The following is a 13,060-nucleotide window of genomic DNA, read 5'->3' on the forward strand; positions in this document are numbered from 1 at the left end:
GACGACTATGCTTGCAGGCTAAAAAGACTATGCTTTCAGGCTAAACTGAGTTTCCTTTAATTCTTAACTTCTCTGTGGCTAGACTGGAGAAGGTACAGTTTTATACAATGGGACTATGGACCTGCTTCCCTATGCTCTAGGGACCCCAGTACAGCATCCCACTTGCCTCTCACACCCAGCAGCATCACTGTGACACGCATGAGTCAGGGGTAATCCATATCTTTCAACAGCTTCCCCTCTGGCAGATGTCAAAGGGTAACAGAAGACAGCAATAACACAGAAGCAAGGACTAAGATTCAAGCCTGTGAAGCAAGTGCTCTTTCCTTAGAAAGCAATGACAATCTTCAGCAAGAACCAGTTAGCACAGGCGGACTCAGCAGCTGGCCCTCTGTTGGGTGTGACCCATCTCCTCCTGTATTCTAATCACACAATCATCACTTTAATCCTGAGCCACTCTAGGTCCCTGTAAATGGGAAACAGACACGCCTGCCCTGAGATCACTTACAGGGCCACATACGGCCTGAATCATGCTCCTGTTCAGCACTGTCCTTGAGGAGGTGTGGTATCTGAGCCTCCTGTGAGGCTTGTCTGACAGTTACAAATATTTTATGCAGAATAATTCAAGCTAAAGCAAACATCCTTGGCACTTCTGAAGGGGAAAAGAACTCACAAAGGGACAATGTAGAGCTAAGGATTGTCTTCAGAATGACCATGAGCTAATGCACATTTATAAACTACATGCCCAGTATCTTGGTTTCTCAAGGCAGCCAGAGAAGAGTTCTGCCCACACTGTGCTAAGCTGAGGTCTGCAGGGAACTCAGAGCAGCACCGCAGTCAAGTCAGTTCTGCAGCTTATTGGGGCTCAGTGGACAACAAACTCTTCTGGTCTCAGTGGGGACCAAGAACCATTTTCCCAGGATGATGGAGGTAAGAAACCTTTAGGAGGGAGGTGTCTTCTCCCATCAAGACCCTGACCACCACTTCCTGGTGAATGCCACCTCATCCTCATCACCTCCTATCTTTTCCCTACATCTGTCTCGTCAGTAGAATAAGAGAACACAACCATTTGTTTATGGCAAATACCCAGAGTTAGCACTCAAGCAAAGACCCTGAACACAATAAATCACATAGGAAACGAAAGGGGAAAAAAACAGCGCCCACTGAAGCTTGTAGGCCTAACTGCCCTGCTTCCTGTGGGTACACGGTGACATGTGAAATGACAACTTGAGCAACTGGAGACCCAAGAAAAGGGGCATAGCAAAGTATTTTCCTCCCAAAACTCAGATATAGAAATGAATCATTTCTTTATTTCTAGGTTTATAGATGTTGTAATAAAGAGCAGGAACCTAGCCGGGCATTGTGGCGGGTGCCTGTAGTCCCAGCTACTCAGGAGCCTGAGGCAAGAGAATTGCCTAAGCCCAAGAGCTGGAGGTTGCTATGAGCTGTGACGCCACAGCACTCTATTGAGGGCGACAAGATGAGACTTTATCTCTTAAAAAAAAAAAAAAAGAACAGGAACTGTGGTGACTTTTAATTATTTTTCTGAGACAGAGTTTTGCTTTGTTGCCCTGGGTAGAGTGATATGCCATCATCATAGCTCGCATCTGCCGTGACACCCAACTAGTGTCTATTTTTCAGTAGAGATGGGCTCTCGTTCTTGCTCAGGCTGGTCTCAAACTCTTGAGTTCAAGTGATCCACTGACCTCGGCCTCCCAGGGTGTTAGGATTACAGGCATGAGCCACTGTGCCCAGCCTGTGGTGACTTTTTTTAGACAGTGTGAGCATTACCTTGCTGATACTAGGAGGCTGGGATCCCCCGGCTAGGAAGGTGTATGCAAAGCAGAGCAGCTGTTTAAGGCAGGGTAAGTTCTAGAAAAATGGCTCTTGCTACTTAGGGCAGTGTTGCTTTTCCCTGGGATATGAGTCAATCATTTGATTATGCCAATCCTCCAGCCACTTATTCAGGCAAGAGAGCCCTGTGACGTAATAACAATAAGTCATATATCATACAGAGAAGATAAACTGTGTATGTGTGATAGAGCTCCAAGACAGTGAGAAATCAATCATTCTAATTGTCTTAATTGCAGATTTCACCAAACTGGAAGCAGAAGCCTCTGTAGGCTGCTGCTGTCTCTTACACCATCCAAGACTATAAAAGTTGTGCAATTTAAAATTCAGCTAAAGACCAAAGTGGTTTCAAGCTGCAGAGATGAGCAAAACCCAGAGTCAACAGCTGTCAATCACTGTCCATCTGCAGGGCAGCACCATATGCAAGTGGTAGGAGCCCTGAGATAACACAAAGAGTTAGCAAGGCTATTTTACTTGGCTTGACCACTCTCATAAACAACTCAAAAGGGAATAAATCTGCCTATTACATTCTGAGCCATGATGGTATCAGTATGCCTACAGAAACATGGAGCTCTCCCATCCTGCTTTCACCAGGGTCTATTCAAGCCACAACACTCACTAGTACTGTCCCTAAGAAGCAGAAGGCTTCTCGAGAAATGAGAAGTGAAAGGTTCTATAAGTAAAACTCACATAAGGAGAATAAAGCTCCCCGGTCTCTGTGATTTCACCCGCCATTTCCAAAAATGAGGAAAGCTTGACAGTAAAGGCTCCTTCCGTGTAGGGGCGGTAGTGGCTGCGGCTCCCTAAGAGGAAAAAGCAGATTTTATCTTTGTGATGGACTGAGACAGGGCCCGCGGCTTCCAGACTGGCCCCCCTCCCACTTCGGCCCCACTTTTTGTTCTTTTATCACAGATAGTTACAGCCTCAACATCTGTCACAAAAGTCAGCCCTAAGGGAAGAGTCCTCCTGGATGATGGAAATCTGGACAGTTTCTTCCAACTTTTCTCTTGCTGGGCAGGGCACTATTTTGTGCATGGCATGCTGTTCAAACTTCAAGTGATTTAAGGGGCCTCTGAAACCACTAACACTCACCCACCACAAGAGCCCCCTATAAACACTCTTGAGTTGGCCATGCCCATTTAAATCCAGGAACCGTGAGCTCACTGCCGCACAGGCAGCACAAAGAACGGTCTGTGTCCTTGGCTTATGACAAGGAGCTGGAGGCTTCCTACATCACCCCTCCAACCCACTCTTTGCCCCCAGAGACTCCTTTTTAACCGGGCCTCTACTCTCTGGCCCCCACCTACCTTCCGTTCTGCCTTGGATTCCCCACCCTCAAACCTTCCTCTCTTCTCAAGAACCCGACCCAGAACCTCTCCCTCTTCCTCCTTCCTAAAGGACCCCAAATCTGGCGCCACTTCATTCCGCCCCATCCCGCCAGGCCCGACACCTGCAGCACAGCTCACTCACTGCCGCTGCCGCTGCAGCCGCCTCGGGCCTCTCAGCTGCTGCCGGCGCCAGCTGTCCCGCACCAGCGCCTACAGTGCGCTTGCGCCGGAGCAGCAGCCCTCCTCCTGCCCGCGCCTTGGGCGGGGTGCAGCACGCTGATTGGGCGTCGTGCGGAGGTGGGACCGGGATTGGGGCCTGGCGGCTGCCGTCTGCGTGGCGGAAGCGGACGAGCACGCGCCCACGCGCATGCGAAAGGGGTGGCCGCTGGCCGAGCCGGGGAGCGTGGCTGGTTAGTAGAGAGTCTCATCCTCTCTGTAGTGGATGCTTTCGCCGGCGGCGGGTGGATGGGGTCCCAATGGCAGGAGCATCCAAAAGAAAAGCCAGTAACGCCACGCAAAAGGGAGGAGCCTGAGATTCTAAGCTTGCCTCACCTTGAAGTGGTCAGGGCCCGGGGAAGAGGGTGTGGCCAAAGCCCCTTAGGGTGGTCGTTGGGGAGAGAGGTTGAAAATAGGATTAAGGCGGGGCTGAAAGTTGATCCAGGGTTGGAATCCCTGGACTTGGACAAGTGATGGGAACACTGGGAATAAGTCTCGGTACTTGGTGCTTGGGTTTGAGGAATCGAAGTTCGGGGGTGGGGGGCAAGAGGTGGACGGCAGTCAGAAATGGCAGTCTAGGCTTGGCCCCTTGAGATGTGAGTCAAAAATCGTTTAATCTTTGACTAGCCCGGTTCTCTTTTTTGCAAGAGTATTAGAGTCTGTGTTCTTTAAAGTGTTTGGAAGGAAGGAAGCATGGAAGTCAGTTTAGCCCCAGCTGGAGAGCCTGGACTCTCACCCAAGAGTGTTGCAGTCTTTTTCCCCCCTACCTGCAGGCTGCTGCCATGAGATTGAATCAGAACACCGTGCTGCTGGGGAAGAAAGTGGTCCTTGTACCCTACACTGCAGAGCACGTGCCCAGGTATCTGTCCCGCTTGATGTGGTGTGTGCGTTTGTAGTTTTATATAGGGCTATGTAAGCCAGCTCTCCAAGGCATGGTGAGGAGGGTGGGCCTTTCTTAGTCCCTGTGTCAGGGTCTGTTTCCCCTGAGAAGAAGAAACATTGGTTGCGAAAATTACTATACATACAGGAAAAAAAAAAAAAAGAATGAAAGCTGGTGGGGTGTAGTCCCAACTACTTGGGAGGCTGAGGCAAGAGGATCACTTGAGCTCAGTTCAGGTTATAGTGAACCATGATGGTGCCACTATATTCCAGCCTGGGCAACAGAGCAAGACCTTGTCTAAATAAATAAATAAACAAATACATACAAGAATGGAAGGGAGGAAGAGAAGGAAAAGAGAAATAAAAAAAGCTGAAGCTAGGGACTGTGACTTTACCTTCTCAGCTTCTTTTTTGGCCTTTTAGCAAGGAATTATCTTATGTGAACTAAATATGTGTAAGAAAGGGAAAAAAATGGTCTTTTTACCTAATTGTAGGTTAGTGAATTTTCCCTGGTGCCAGTGAAGACGCTCAGTTCTTGGAGACTTAATGTTGGCTTGTCTTATAAAACTCTGAGCTGATGGTTATTGTGCTCTCTACTCTTTGAAAGGCCAGGACTGAGTCACAGGATGGGACTCTTGTGGAGGCAGTTGGCAAATATCCAGTAGATTGGGATAGTGGTGGTGGAGGGGAGTATCCTCCTTTTGTAGTTTTCCTTTGGGGGAGTTCCTACTGTCCTGATTTTATGGGGATCTGTCTAGCCTTCTTTGCTGAGATTGGCTTGCCATACACTTCCCCTCAGGAATTTGAAGAATGTTTGGTTTCAGACTGCTCCTCCGTACTGACCCCTGAGACGGGATGGGAAGCTGGACAGACGGAAGTAGCAACAGAACATAGAAGACTAGACTGCCTTAGGTCTTGTGTCTGTGGCCCTCGTCTTTCTTTGAGTCTTCTGTAGGCACTGTGTTAGTTAGTGGGGCCCACTTCTCTACTCTCCATTTCTTCATCTTATAAAGTATCAGACTTATGCTCTGAATCAGTCCTGCATATATGAGGCCCCCCCCATCACTGTAGGTACCATGAGTGGATGAAATCAGAAGAACTACAGCGTCTGACAGCCTCAGAGCCACTGACTCTGGAGCAGGAGTATGCGATGCAGCGCAGCTGGCTAGAAGATACAGATAGTGAGGAGCGGAGGCCCTGCCCAGGGTGGGGGGGCTGACTCCAAAGGCAGTCTCCAGGTTCCCTCTTGTTCTCAGCTGAGCCTCAGCCCTTGGGGGCCACAGATGCTTTGTGAACAGCCTGAAAGGTTCTGGAACCTTGTATTCTCATGCTCATTGAAGCCTTTCCTGCTATACCAGGCTCAGAAGGCTTTAGGGAAAGTAAAGCATTTGGGCTCTGGCTGTAAATTTAGGCCCTGCCCCCACCTCCCTTGCTACAAACTCATGTGATTACTGTCTTCCTCTGGGTTTTCTGCTCTCTGAGAATTTGGTTGTTGGAAAGGCCATCTTTTCCTGCACCAGGCAGACACGGAACTTTGTAACGAGCTGAAGGAAGCTCTGGTTCCCCTTTTATCCTGATAGACTTAGAGAAGTTGGGGTCCTGCAGTTAGGAATCCCACCCTTACCTCTCCTCTGAGGAGTGTGGGTGTCAACCCTGTCGCCTCCTTCCTTAGAGTGCACTTTCATTGTGCTGGATGCAGAGAAATGGCAGACCCAGCCAGGCATCACAGAAGAGAACTGCATGGTAGGAGATGTCAACCTCTTCCTTACAGATCTAGAAGACCCCACTGTTGGGGAGATTGAAGTCATGATTGCAGGTGTGTTCCTTCTGGCCCGCAGATCTGCTGAGGGTGCACAGGGCACTCACTGAGCTCGCCTGCTCCACGTGGGTGAGCCCAGCACCTGGCTAGAGCAGACAGGTGGCTTGGCCCCCTTCAGCCCAGTGGTTCACCCATTGGTTCCTCTGTTTATTCCTTGTGCTTAGGTGGGGACTTAGCCTTTGGTTTTGTATCTTCAAAATTTGAAGATAGTGTGCTCTGTCCTTGGGCTGGGCTGGGGACCCTCTGAAAATAAACGATCTTCTCTTGAAGACCATCTTGCATTGATATGTGAGGAGCCCTTCCCATTTCTGCATCCTTCTTAGACTTCAGCTTCCCCCAGAGGGCTGCTGACTGTTCCCATGATGTGAAGGGGGGTCAGCTTTGGAGTCAGATTGCTGGGCTGCAAGTTGTGAGACCTTGGGCGAGTTGTTTCACTTCTTTGTGCCTCTATGTCCTCACCTACAGAATGGTAATGATAGTATCAACTTCACAGCATTGTGAGGATTAAATGAAATTGTACCTGTCAGGCACCCCCCAGAAGAGCCTGGCACATTGTATCAGCTACTGCTGTTGTTTCTTCTAGAGCCCAGCTGCAGGGGCAAGGGCCTTGGCACTGAGGCTGTTCTCATGATGCTGTCTTATGGTAAGAAAGTCTGAGCAGATGGTGGGGGGGAGGGGGAAAGAGACGTGGCCAGCCCCAGGTGAGCCTTGTTCAGGCCTGGGGAGGGGGGAAGTCTCACCCTCTAAGCTGGGACGGGAGGGGCGGGGGTGTGAGCTGGGGCAGGCTTTATCCTGCTGCTTGCCCCTCTGTCTATTATCTTCTTTGGGAGGAGTGACCAAACTAGGTATGACCAAGTTTGAGGCTAAAATTGGGCAAGGAAATGAACCAAGCATCCAGATGTTCCAGAAACTTCACTTTGAGCAGGTAAGCGTGTTAGTGGGGAGAGGCCTAGGTCTGGGTAGTGGGCCCAGTGATGCTAGAACTGTAATTCGGCAGGCCCTGCTCTCTCTGGCTCGTGCAGGTGGCTATGAACAGTGTCTTCCAGGAGGTGACACTCAGACTGATAATGAATGAGCCCATGCAGCAGTGGCTTCTGGAGCAGACCAGCCACATGGAAGAGAAACTGTACAGAGATGGGTCGGCAGAGCCCTGCTGACAGCTGGGCCTTGTGGGCAGCTGCCCTGTGTGAGTGCTCTGAAGAGGTGAGCCGTGCACTAGAGACTGACAGAAGTCTTGGCTCTGCCCCAGGCTGGGAATCGCCTGTTGGGGGCCCTCTTCAAACTTGGCCAGGCTTGCCTTGGACCCCCTCTGCCTGGCAGTGTGGCTGAAGCAGACTCCAGGGGCCAAACTCAGACTCACATACCTGGAATGAATGACAGGAATGCATGGGAGAGGCTGGGTGGAGTTGGCAGCTGGAGGTAAAGAGGGGCCTGATGACTGCCAGGGAAATGGACAGGCCTTTTCCTTTAATGGCCAGAGGTGCCACCCAGCTGGGAGTAAAGCATGCAGCATAGCCAACTTTCCTTGTTTTCTCATTTGGTGGGTGTGGAGAAGAGTTACCCAGAGGCCCAGTCTCGCAGTATCCGGTTCCTGTGGGTAGGGGTGAGGGAGTGGTAGCCCAGTCCTGTTGTCCTGCTACTGTGACTCCAGGAACTTGACCCTGGAAGGATAGGCAGCTCAGAGAGGGAGTGAGCAGCCCAGAGGCCTGGTCTCTTGGCCTAGTGTGGGGGGCGCCAGTCTAGAGCGTAGAAGAGTGAGTGAGTTTTGGACACAGTTCCTTGTGGTTGGAGAACACTATTGATGAAGCTCGGGAGGTAGAGGCCACTCAGTGGTATCCACCTGAAGAGGCGGGCATCAACTTGTACTGTCCCTGCCCCTCTCCCACTTCCAGCCCTCACACTGTGCCTGTGGAGCAGCTGCACCTGGCCAAGCCACATGGGGGCAGTGGAGGCACAGGCTCAGGGTGGCCAGGCTGCCTTGCACCCACAGCTTATGAAGTAGAGCTGGGCCAGTGTCCCCTACCTCAGGTGGGAAAATACCCTTTGATCCTAACTGTCCCCCACATCCCAACATAATCAGGGCTGGCCATCAAGAAAGGGCAAGCGTGTTTTTAAAACATAGTTGTAGAGGGTGGTATGTGGGGCATTTGGAGGGGAGCCGTCCCAGATAAGGTGATTTGCCCAAGGCCTACAGCCCCCTTCAGTCCTGGCTGGATCTAGTCTCACCTGAGACTGCATGTGAAAAACTAAAATCTAAAACATGCCCCAGTCTGCAACAAGAACTTAGTTTGCAGTAGCTTCCTTTGTACTGTGCTCCAGCCCCTGACAAGAGTTCCTTCTCAGCCACCTGTCCCTTCCATCTATCTTCAGCTTACTCAAGAGTCAAAGGTTTCCCCAGGGGCTCCCCACCCAGCAGGTGGAGTAGGGAGGGGCCCTTCCACAGGCCTGTAGGGCACTTCTCAGGCCTGTTCCACCTGCGTGGGAGTTAGGGGTCAAAGGGTAGAATCCAGGCAGGGGTAGGCCAGGCTCAGCTGAGCAGGTTACTAGATAGGTGCTGTGATAAGGGTTTTAAAGGGTTCCTCTTAGCTACTGGAATTTAAACCATAAGCTGCCAGAGATGACCAGATAGTGACTGGCCTGAGGGTGCCACGGTCATCTCCTTGGCTAGCTGTCTTTCTCCTTTCCTTGTTCCCTTCAACCCAGGATCTTGGCTTCTGAGTGCTCCCCTAGTGGGTTGGGTGGATCACCTGCCCAAGAACCCGAGGGCCTTGCAGCCTCAGGTCTTGCTGGCCACCCTGGATGTAGCCTCAGGTGCAAGAGGTATGCGGGACTTGGGTCTCTGAAGGAGCATGATATTTTGCCCTTGGAAAGTCTCCATTCCCCTGGTCACACAGCACAGGTTTGTTTTCCCCCAGCTCTGGACAAGCCACCCTCCAGTCAGGTCAGTGGCCAGATAAGATAGGGTATCTGGTGCTAGCTCAGCCTGTTCCTGGGAATCCTGTGCCCTGCTGGCCTAAGGTAGAGAGAGTGAATGAAGCCAAGTCCTCACATTCCAAATCCAGTTCCATCCTGGATTCACACTCCTGGAATCAGAGCATGTGGGTCTCAGCTGCCACTTGCCTCTTCAGTAAACATCCCTATTGCATAATGGGCCTCTGGCCTACGATGGTGCTCTCAGCCCCTGAGCTGAGCACCCGGCAGGGCTGGGAGTGGGGTCTTCCTCTGCCACAGGACTGGCTCATAGCTACAGATTCCAGGGTGTACGGATCTGGATTGGGGTCACAGGGAACTTTAGGCAGCCCTCACTCCAGCCACACCCCACCTTCCTAACCAAAGGCCACTCTGGGAACACTCCTTTGCCATTTATCACTTTCCACCTAGTGGGGATCCAAGGCCAGAGAACAAAGCTCCCAAGGAAGACACGGAGGCCAAAGCAGTTTGGAGGAACCAGTTGAATTTCTGCAGTTTCCTTACAATGGTGGTGCCTGGCTGATGGGGGTAACAAATTCTCCCTGGCTGCCAAGGTCTCTGAGAATGGGAGTAAAAAGTTTAAGACTGAGGTCACTGCTATGTCCTGGATGCACAACCAGGAAAATCATGTTAATCAAGGAAACAAAAATCCCTCTAAATGCTGTGAAACTGCACTTAAAAAAAAAATCAAATAAATGAAAAGACACTAAGCCACAGCCCTCAGGAGAATGGACGCCCTGTCCACTGCAAGCTGTGGTTCTACAGAGTTCCTTAATCAGCCCTGAACCCAGTCATCATGTGGGGTTGTAAGGGAAGATTCCCCCTTGTCTGATCCCACGATCCTTGCTTGGTGCAGGTCCCAGTGATATCCCAGGCAGGGTGGCAAGGGCACACCTGGTGGGATGAAGCACTCAGTGAGAAGGGGACAGTCTGCTTTTTGATTGGGGCAGGACAGAGAAACATTTGCCCTCCCTAAGGCAAGGGAAGAACAGAATTCTCCAGAAAAATCAGATTCATCAAGAAAGGAGGTGCTGGTGCTGATTCGTACGTCAATTGGGGGAGTAACAGGAGAGGGACAAGGAGGCGGGGTGGGTGCTGGCAGATGGGCACTCAGAGGTTGCTGAAGAGTTCGTTTTTCTTGCTCCAGTCCATCTGTGGGGCCCGTTTGCTGCTGCGCTTCTGGTGGGCCCTTTCTTTGGCCACAGCCAAAGAGATGTTGAAGTCCAGGATGGAGTCAGAGGAGGTGGACGAGGGCTCCATGGAGTCCTGTTTCTTGGGGCTGTCTTGGGAATTCAGCTGTAAATGGGAGGAGGGAGGAAACTGGAGTCAGTCCCTGGTGAGGTTCTCTAGTCATCAGCTTCAGTAAAGTGGCTCCCTTGAGGCCATGCCCAGGGAAGCCAGGTCACGAGAACAGAACACAACTCAGCATGTGACCTCAAAGGCAGGCTGGTGTGCCAGGAACACAGGCCTAGGAATCAGCTACCCCTAAACCCACTGCTGTTGCCTCCCAGGCCTGCCTACCTCCTCACTGGTGTCGCTGGAGTTGGATCTCTGGAGGGTTGGCCTGGGGCTCACTGAGGCTGCCTCTGCCAAAGTTTCTCGACTGTTCTCCTGGCACAGAGAAGGGAACTGTGGGTTGGCAGGTAATGGGGTAGGGAAGTCCTGATACAAGGAGGGAGCTTGTGGGGCAGGCGGTTGGCCTCAGTTGGAGAAGTACCACTCACCATGGCCATCCACCCCAAATTCCCACCGCCTGAGCCTGCCAGGGCTCCTTACCGGATTTATGTTTTTACATTCCTTAAAGGATCAGAGGGTAGCCTGGAAGGATGCAGACCATCATGGGATTAGCTGAAATCTCCCCTTGCTCCCTAATGTGGCTCTGGGCACTGACTCACTAGTCTTTTGGGCCAGTGACCAAGGAGAGGCTTCTTGGAGTTGGGGCCAGGGATGTCTCTGCATGGCATAGGGAACACAGGTGGTACTTCTGGAATCTCCTGTGCCCACCACCAGCCTGTGCCTGGATTCATCCCAGAAATCTTGAAAACTCCAAAGCAGCCACTCAGGCCTCAAAGGAACAAAGTGGATGGAGAGTTCTAGACCCAAAGATGGGGTGATGGAAGACCAGTATCCAGGGATGCCCCCTTGCTAGGTCCCCTGGTAGGAGCTCCTGGGGAAGGAAAACCCTCAAGCAGACCCTATAGAGAGCTCCTGCTCTGTGGCCTGACTCAGAGTCAGGCTTGTCCCAGAGTGAAGGCTTTGGCTGGGGCGTCAGCTTGGCACTCAGCCCCTTCCTGGGTTCTTCCATGGCTTCAGCTGGCGCCCAGCCCTGCCATCTCTTCCCCACTCTCACCCCCTTCCCTCTGCCCAGGGAGGAGGGGAGGAGGGGCTTTGTTCTTCCAACCCTGGAAGTAGCAGAGGCCCAGCAGCCTGCAGCCAGACACTGAAGCTCTGTTCTTGGGGGGAAGAATGGCCCCTTCTGTACAGTGGGGAGTTGGAAGTGGGGGCTTGTCCCCCAGGATGGCGGGCCACAGAGGGACCCAGCAGCCTTCTCCCTCCTGACAACCTTGGCCTTAGGCAGGGGCAGTGGGGTATATTGTTCTATAGCTTGGAGCTAGAACTGGGACCCCTAAGGTTTCAGCCTGAGCCAGCCTAGCTGTCCTCCCAATCACGCTGCCTCTGACCCATCTCCCAAGTCCTAGGATTGATAGCCAGCCAGAGGGGCAGGGAAGGAATGTGTCCTTACCTTCTGTATCTCCCCATTGGTGAAGGGCTCGGGCAGAGGACCTAAGTGAGGGACAGAGGAGAGGTAAGTCCAGAAGCTTTGGGGAGTGGGGGGAGTGCAACATAGAGAGGAGGTGGGACTTGGCTTTGGGCAGGTAATTAGATCTCGCTCTTCAGTCAGTGTTTTGAGCTTTTTTCACTGCAACCCACTATAAGTACCACTGCCATTTTGATGACTCAGCACACAAAAAGCTATTGTGTAACAAAAGTTTCACAAAACAATATTCAGTGCAATGCTCCTTAATATTTTACGATTCCTACCTGGGATTCTTCCCTGGGAAACTTGGTAAAAGGACAGATTCCTGGAACTTGGCACCTAAGAGTCTGATTCAGTATATCTGAGATGGACCAAGGAATCAGCATTTTCAGCCACTTCCCAGGTGATTTATGAAAGAACACCAGAATTGGAACCACACCTCAGGTTGTGGTTCACACCTGCCTCAGCTGGAAGACAGAATAGCCCCAACTCCTACTTGCCAATCTAGAAACGGCCAAGGGCAGTGTCCTGAATGTTTCCTCCCTGAGCCAGTGACAGGAGAGGCCAAAAAGAAGGAAGATAGGCCTAGCATTACCAGCACTGGGCTTGGGCAGAGGCTCCATGTGGCCATAGAGGACTGTTCCATCTTCAGTGACTGGTCAGCTGAGGTTGGTTTCCTCCGAACCCTCAGCTTAAAACCATGGCATCTTTCCCTTATCCCTGGCCCAGGACACAAGCATGCCTGACTCACTTTTCCTTTCTTTGATATCCATAGCCTTCTGGCCAGGGAGAGGCTGCTAGGACACAGGGATACCCCTCCTTCCCACTAAGCCAGCTCCTTCCCCATCAGCTCCATGCTGTTTTGCAGTAATCAGGGTGAAGCCCTGTCCCCCTGAAAGGGGGGCATTCCTCATTATGATGGGGAGAGGATGCCATCCTGGAGACACCCAGCAGGGACACCTTAGGAGGAGACTGTTTCAGGCCTCTCCCTCTGCAGGTCCTTGGGCCAGAAGCTGTAGTCTCCCCAGCCAGAGATAAAGAAGAGGGAAGAATGCCTGGGGCTGATTATCTGGGAGTGAAGGTGGGGAAGGATGCTGGCAGAAGCCAGGGACAGTTTGGCTGTGTATTCCCTGTGCCAGGTCCCCAGGGACAAGGCTGGGGCTTCTCTGGGCCTTAGTTTCCTCTTACTGAGGAAGGGGATAATCTGAGTATCTGGTTTCCATGGACTAGGGGGATATGGGT

At 51.7% G+C, this 13,060-nt stretch overlaps 3 protein-coding genes across 8 annotated transcripts in view; 1 reads left to right on the forward strand and 2 right to left on the reverse strand.

The window, feature by feature from the left end:
• TMEM104 (transmembrane protein 104) overlaps positions 1-3,380 on the reverse strand; it is a 60,128-nt gene extending 56,748 nt beyond the window's left edge. The window contains exons 1-2 of the mRNA XM_003786156.3: positions 3,319-3,380; positions 2,539-2,651 (exon numbers count right to left, since the gene is read on the reverse strand). Of these exons, the coding sequence (XP_003786204.1) occupies positions 2,539-2,583 (45 nt within the window). The 5' untranslated portion in view covers positions 2,584-2,651; positions 3,319-3,380. The remainder of the gene's footprint in view (positions 1-2,538; positions 2,652-3,318) is intronic.
• A 154-nt stretch (positions 3,381-3,534) lies between these two features.
• NAT9 (N-acetyltransferase 9 (putative)) lies at positions 3,535-7,860 on the forward strand. 6 transcript variants are annotated; one of them, XM_023511272.1, is made up of 8 exons: positions 3,535-3,586; positions 4,166-4,251; positions 5,071-5,183; positions 5,343-5,452; positions 5,944-6,087; positions 6,674-6,733; positions 6,921-7,015; positions 7,113-7,860. In XM_023511272.1, the coding sequence occupies exons 1-8, from the start codon at positions 3,544-3,546 to the stop codon at positions 7,245-7,247; spliced, it is 786 nt and encodes a 261-aa protein (XP_023367040.1). In that variant the 5' UTR covers positions 3,535-3,543; the 3' UTR covers positions 7,248-7,860. The 6 variants fall into 6 exon arrangements, with proteins under 6 accessions (XP_023367040.1, XP_003786205.1, XP_023367041.1 ...); XM_003786157.2 differs by lacking the exon at positions 5,071-5,183 and having other exon boundaries at positions 7,113-7,281; XM_023511273.1 differs by lacking the exon at positions 6,921-7,015 and having other exon boundaries at positions 7,113-7,255.
• Positions 7,861-9,527: 1,667 nt separating this feature from the next.
• Positions 9,528-13,060, reverse strand: part of SLC9A3R1 (SLC9A3 regulator 1) — a 16,757-nt gene continuing 13,224 nt past the window's right edge. The window contains exons 4-6 of the mRNA XM_012803192.2: positions 11,804-11,844; positions 10,582-10,671; positions 9,528-10,356 (exon numbers count right to left, since the gene is read on the reverse strand). Of these exons, the coding sequence (XP_012658646.1) occupies positions 10,171-10,356; positions 10,582-10,671; positions 11,804-11,844 (317 nt within the window). The 3' untranslated portion in view covers positions 9,528-10,170. The remainder of the gene's footprint in view (positions 10,357-10,581; positions 10,672-11,803; positions 11,845-13,060) is intronic.

This window comes from Otolemur garnettii, unplaced genomic scaffold (assembly GCF_000181295.1).
Source record: "Otolemur garnettii isolate 467f Iridium unplaced genomic scaffold, OtoGar3 scaffold00018, whole genome shotgun sequence".
NCBI classification, from domain to species: domain Eukaryota; kingdom Metazoa; phylum Chordata; class Mammalia; order Primates; family Galagidae; genus Otolemur; species Otolemur garnettii.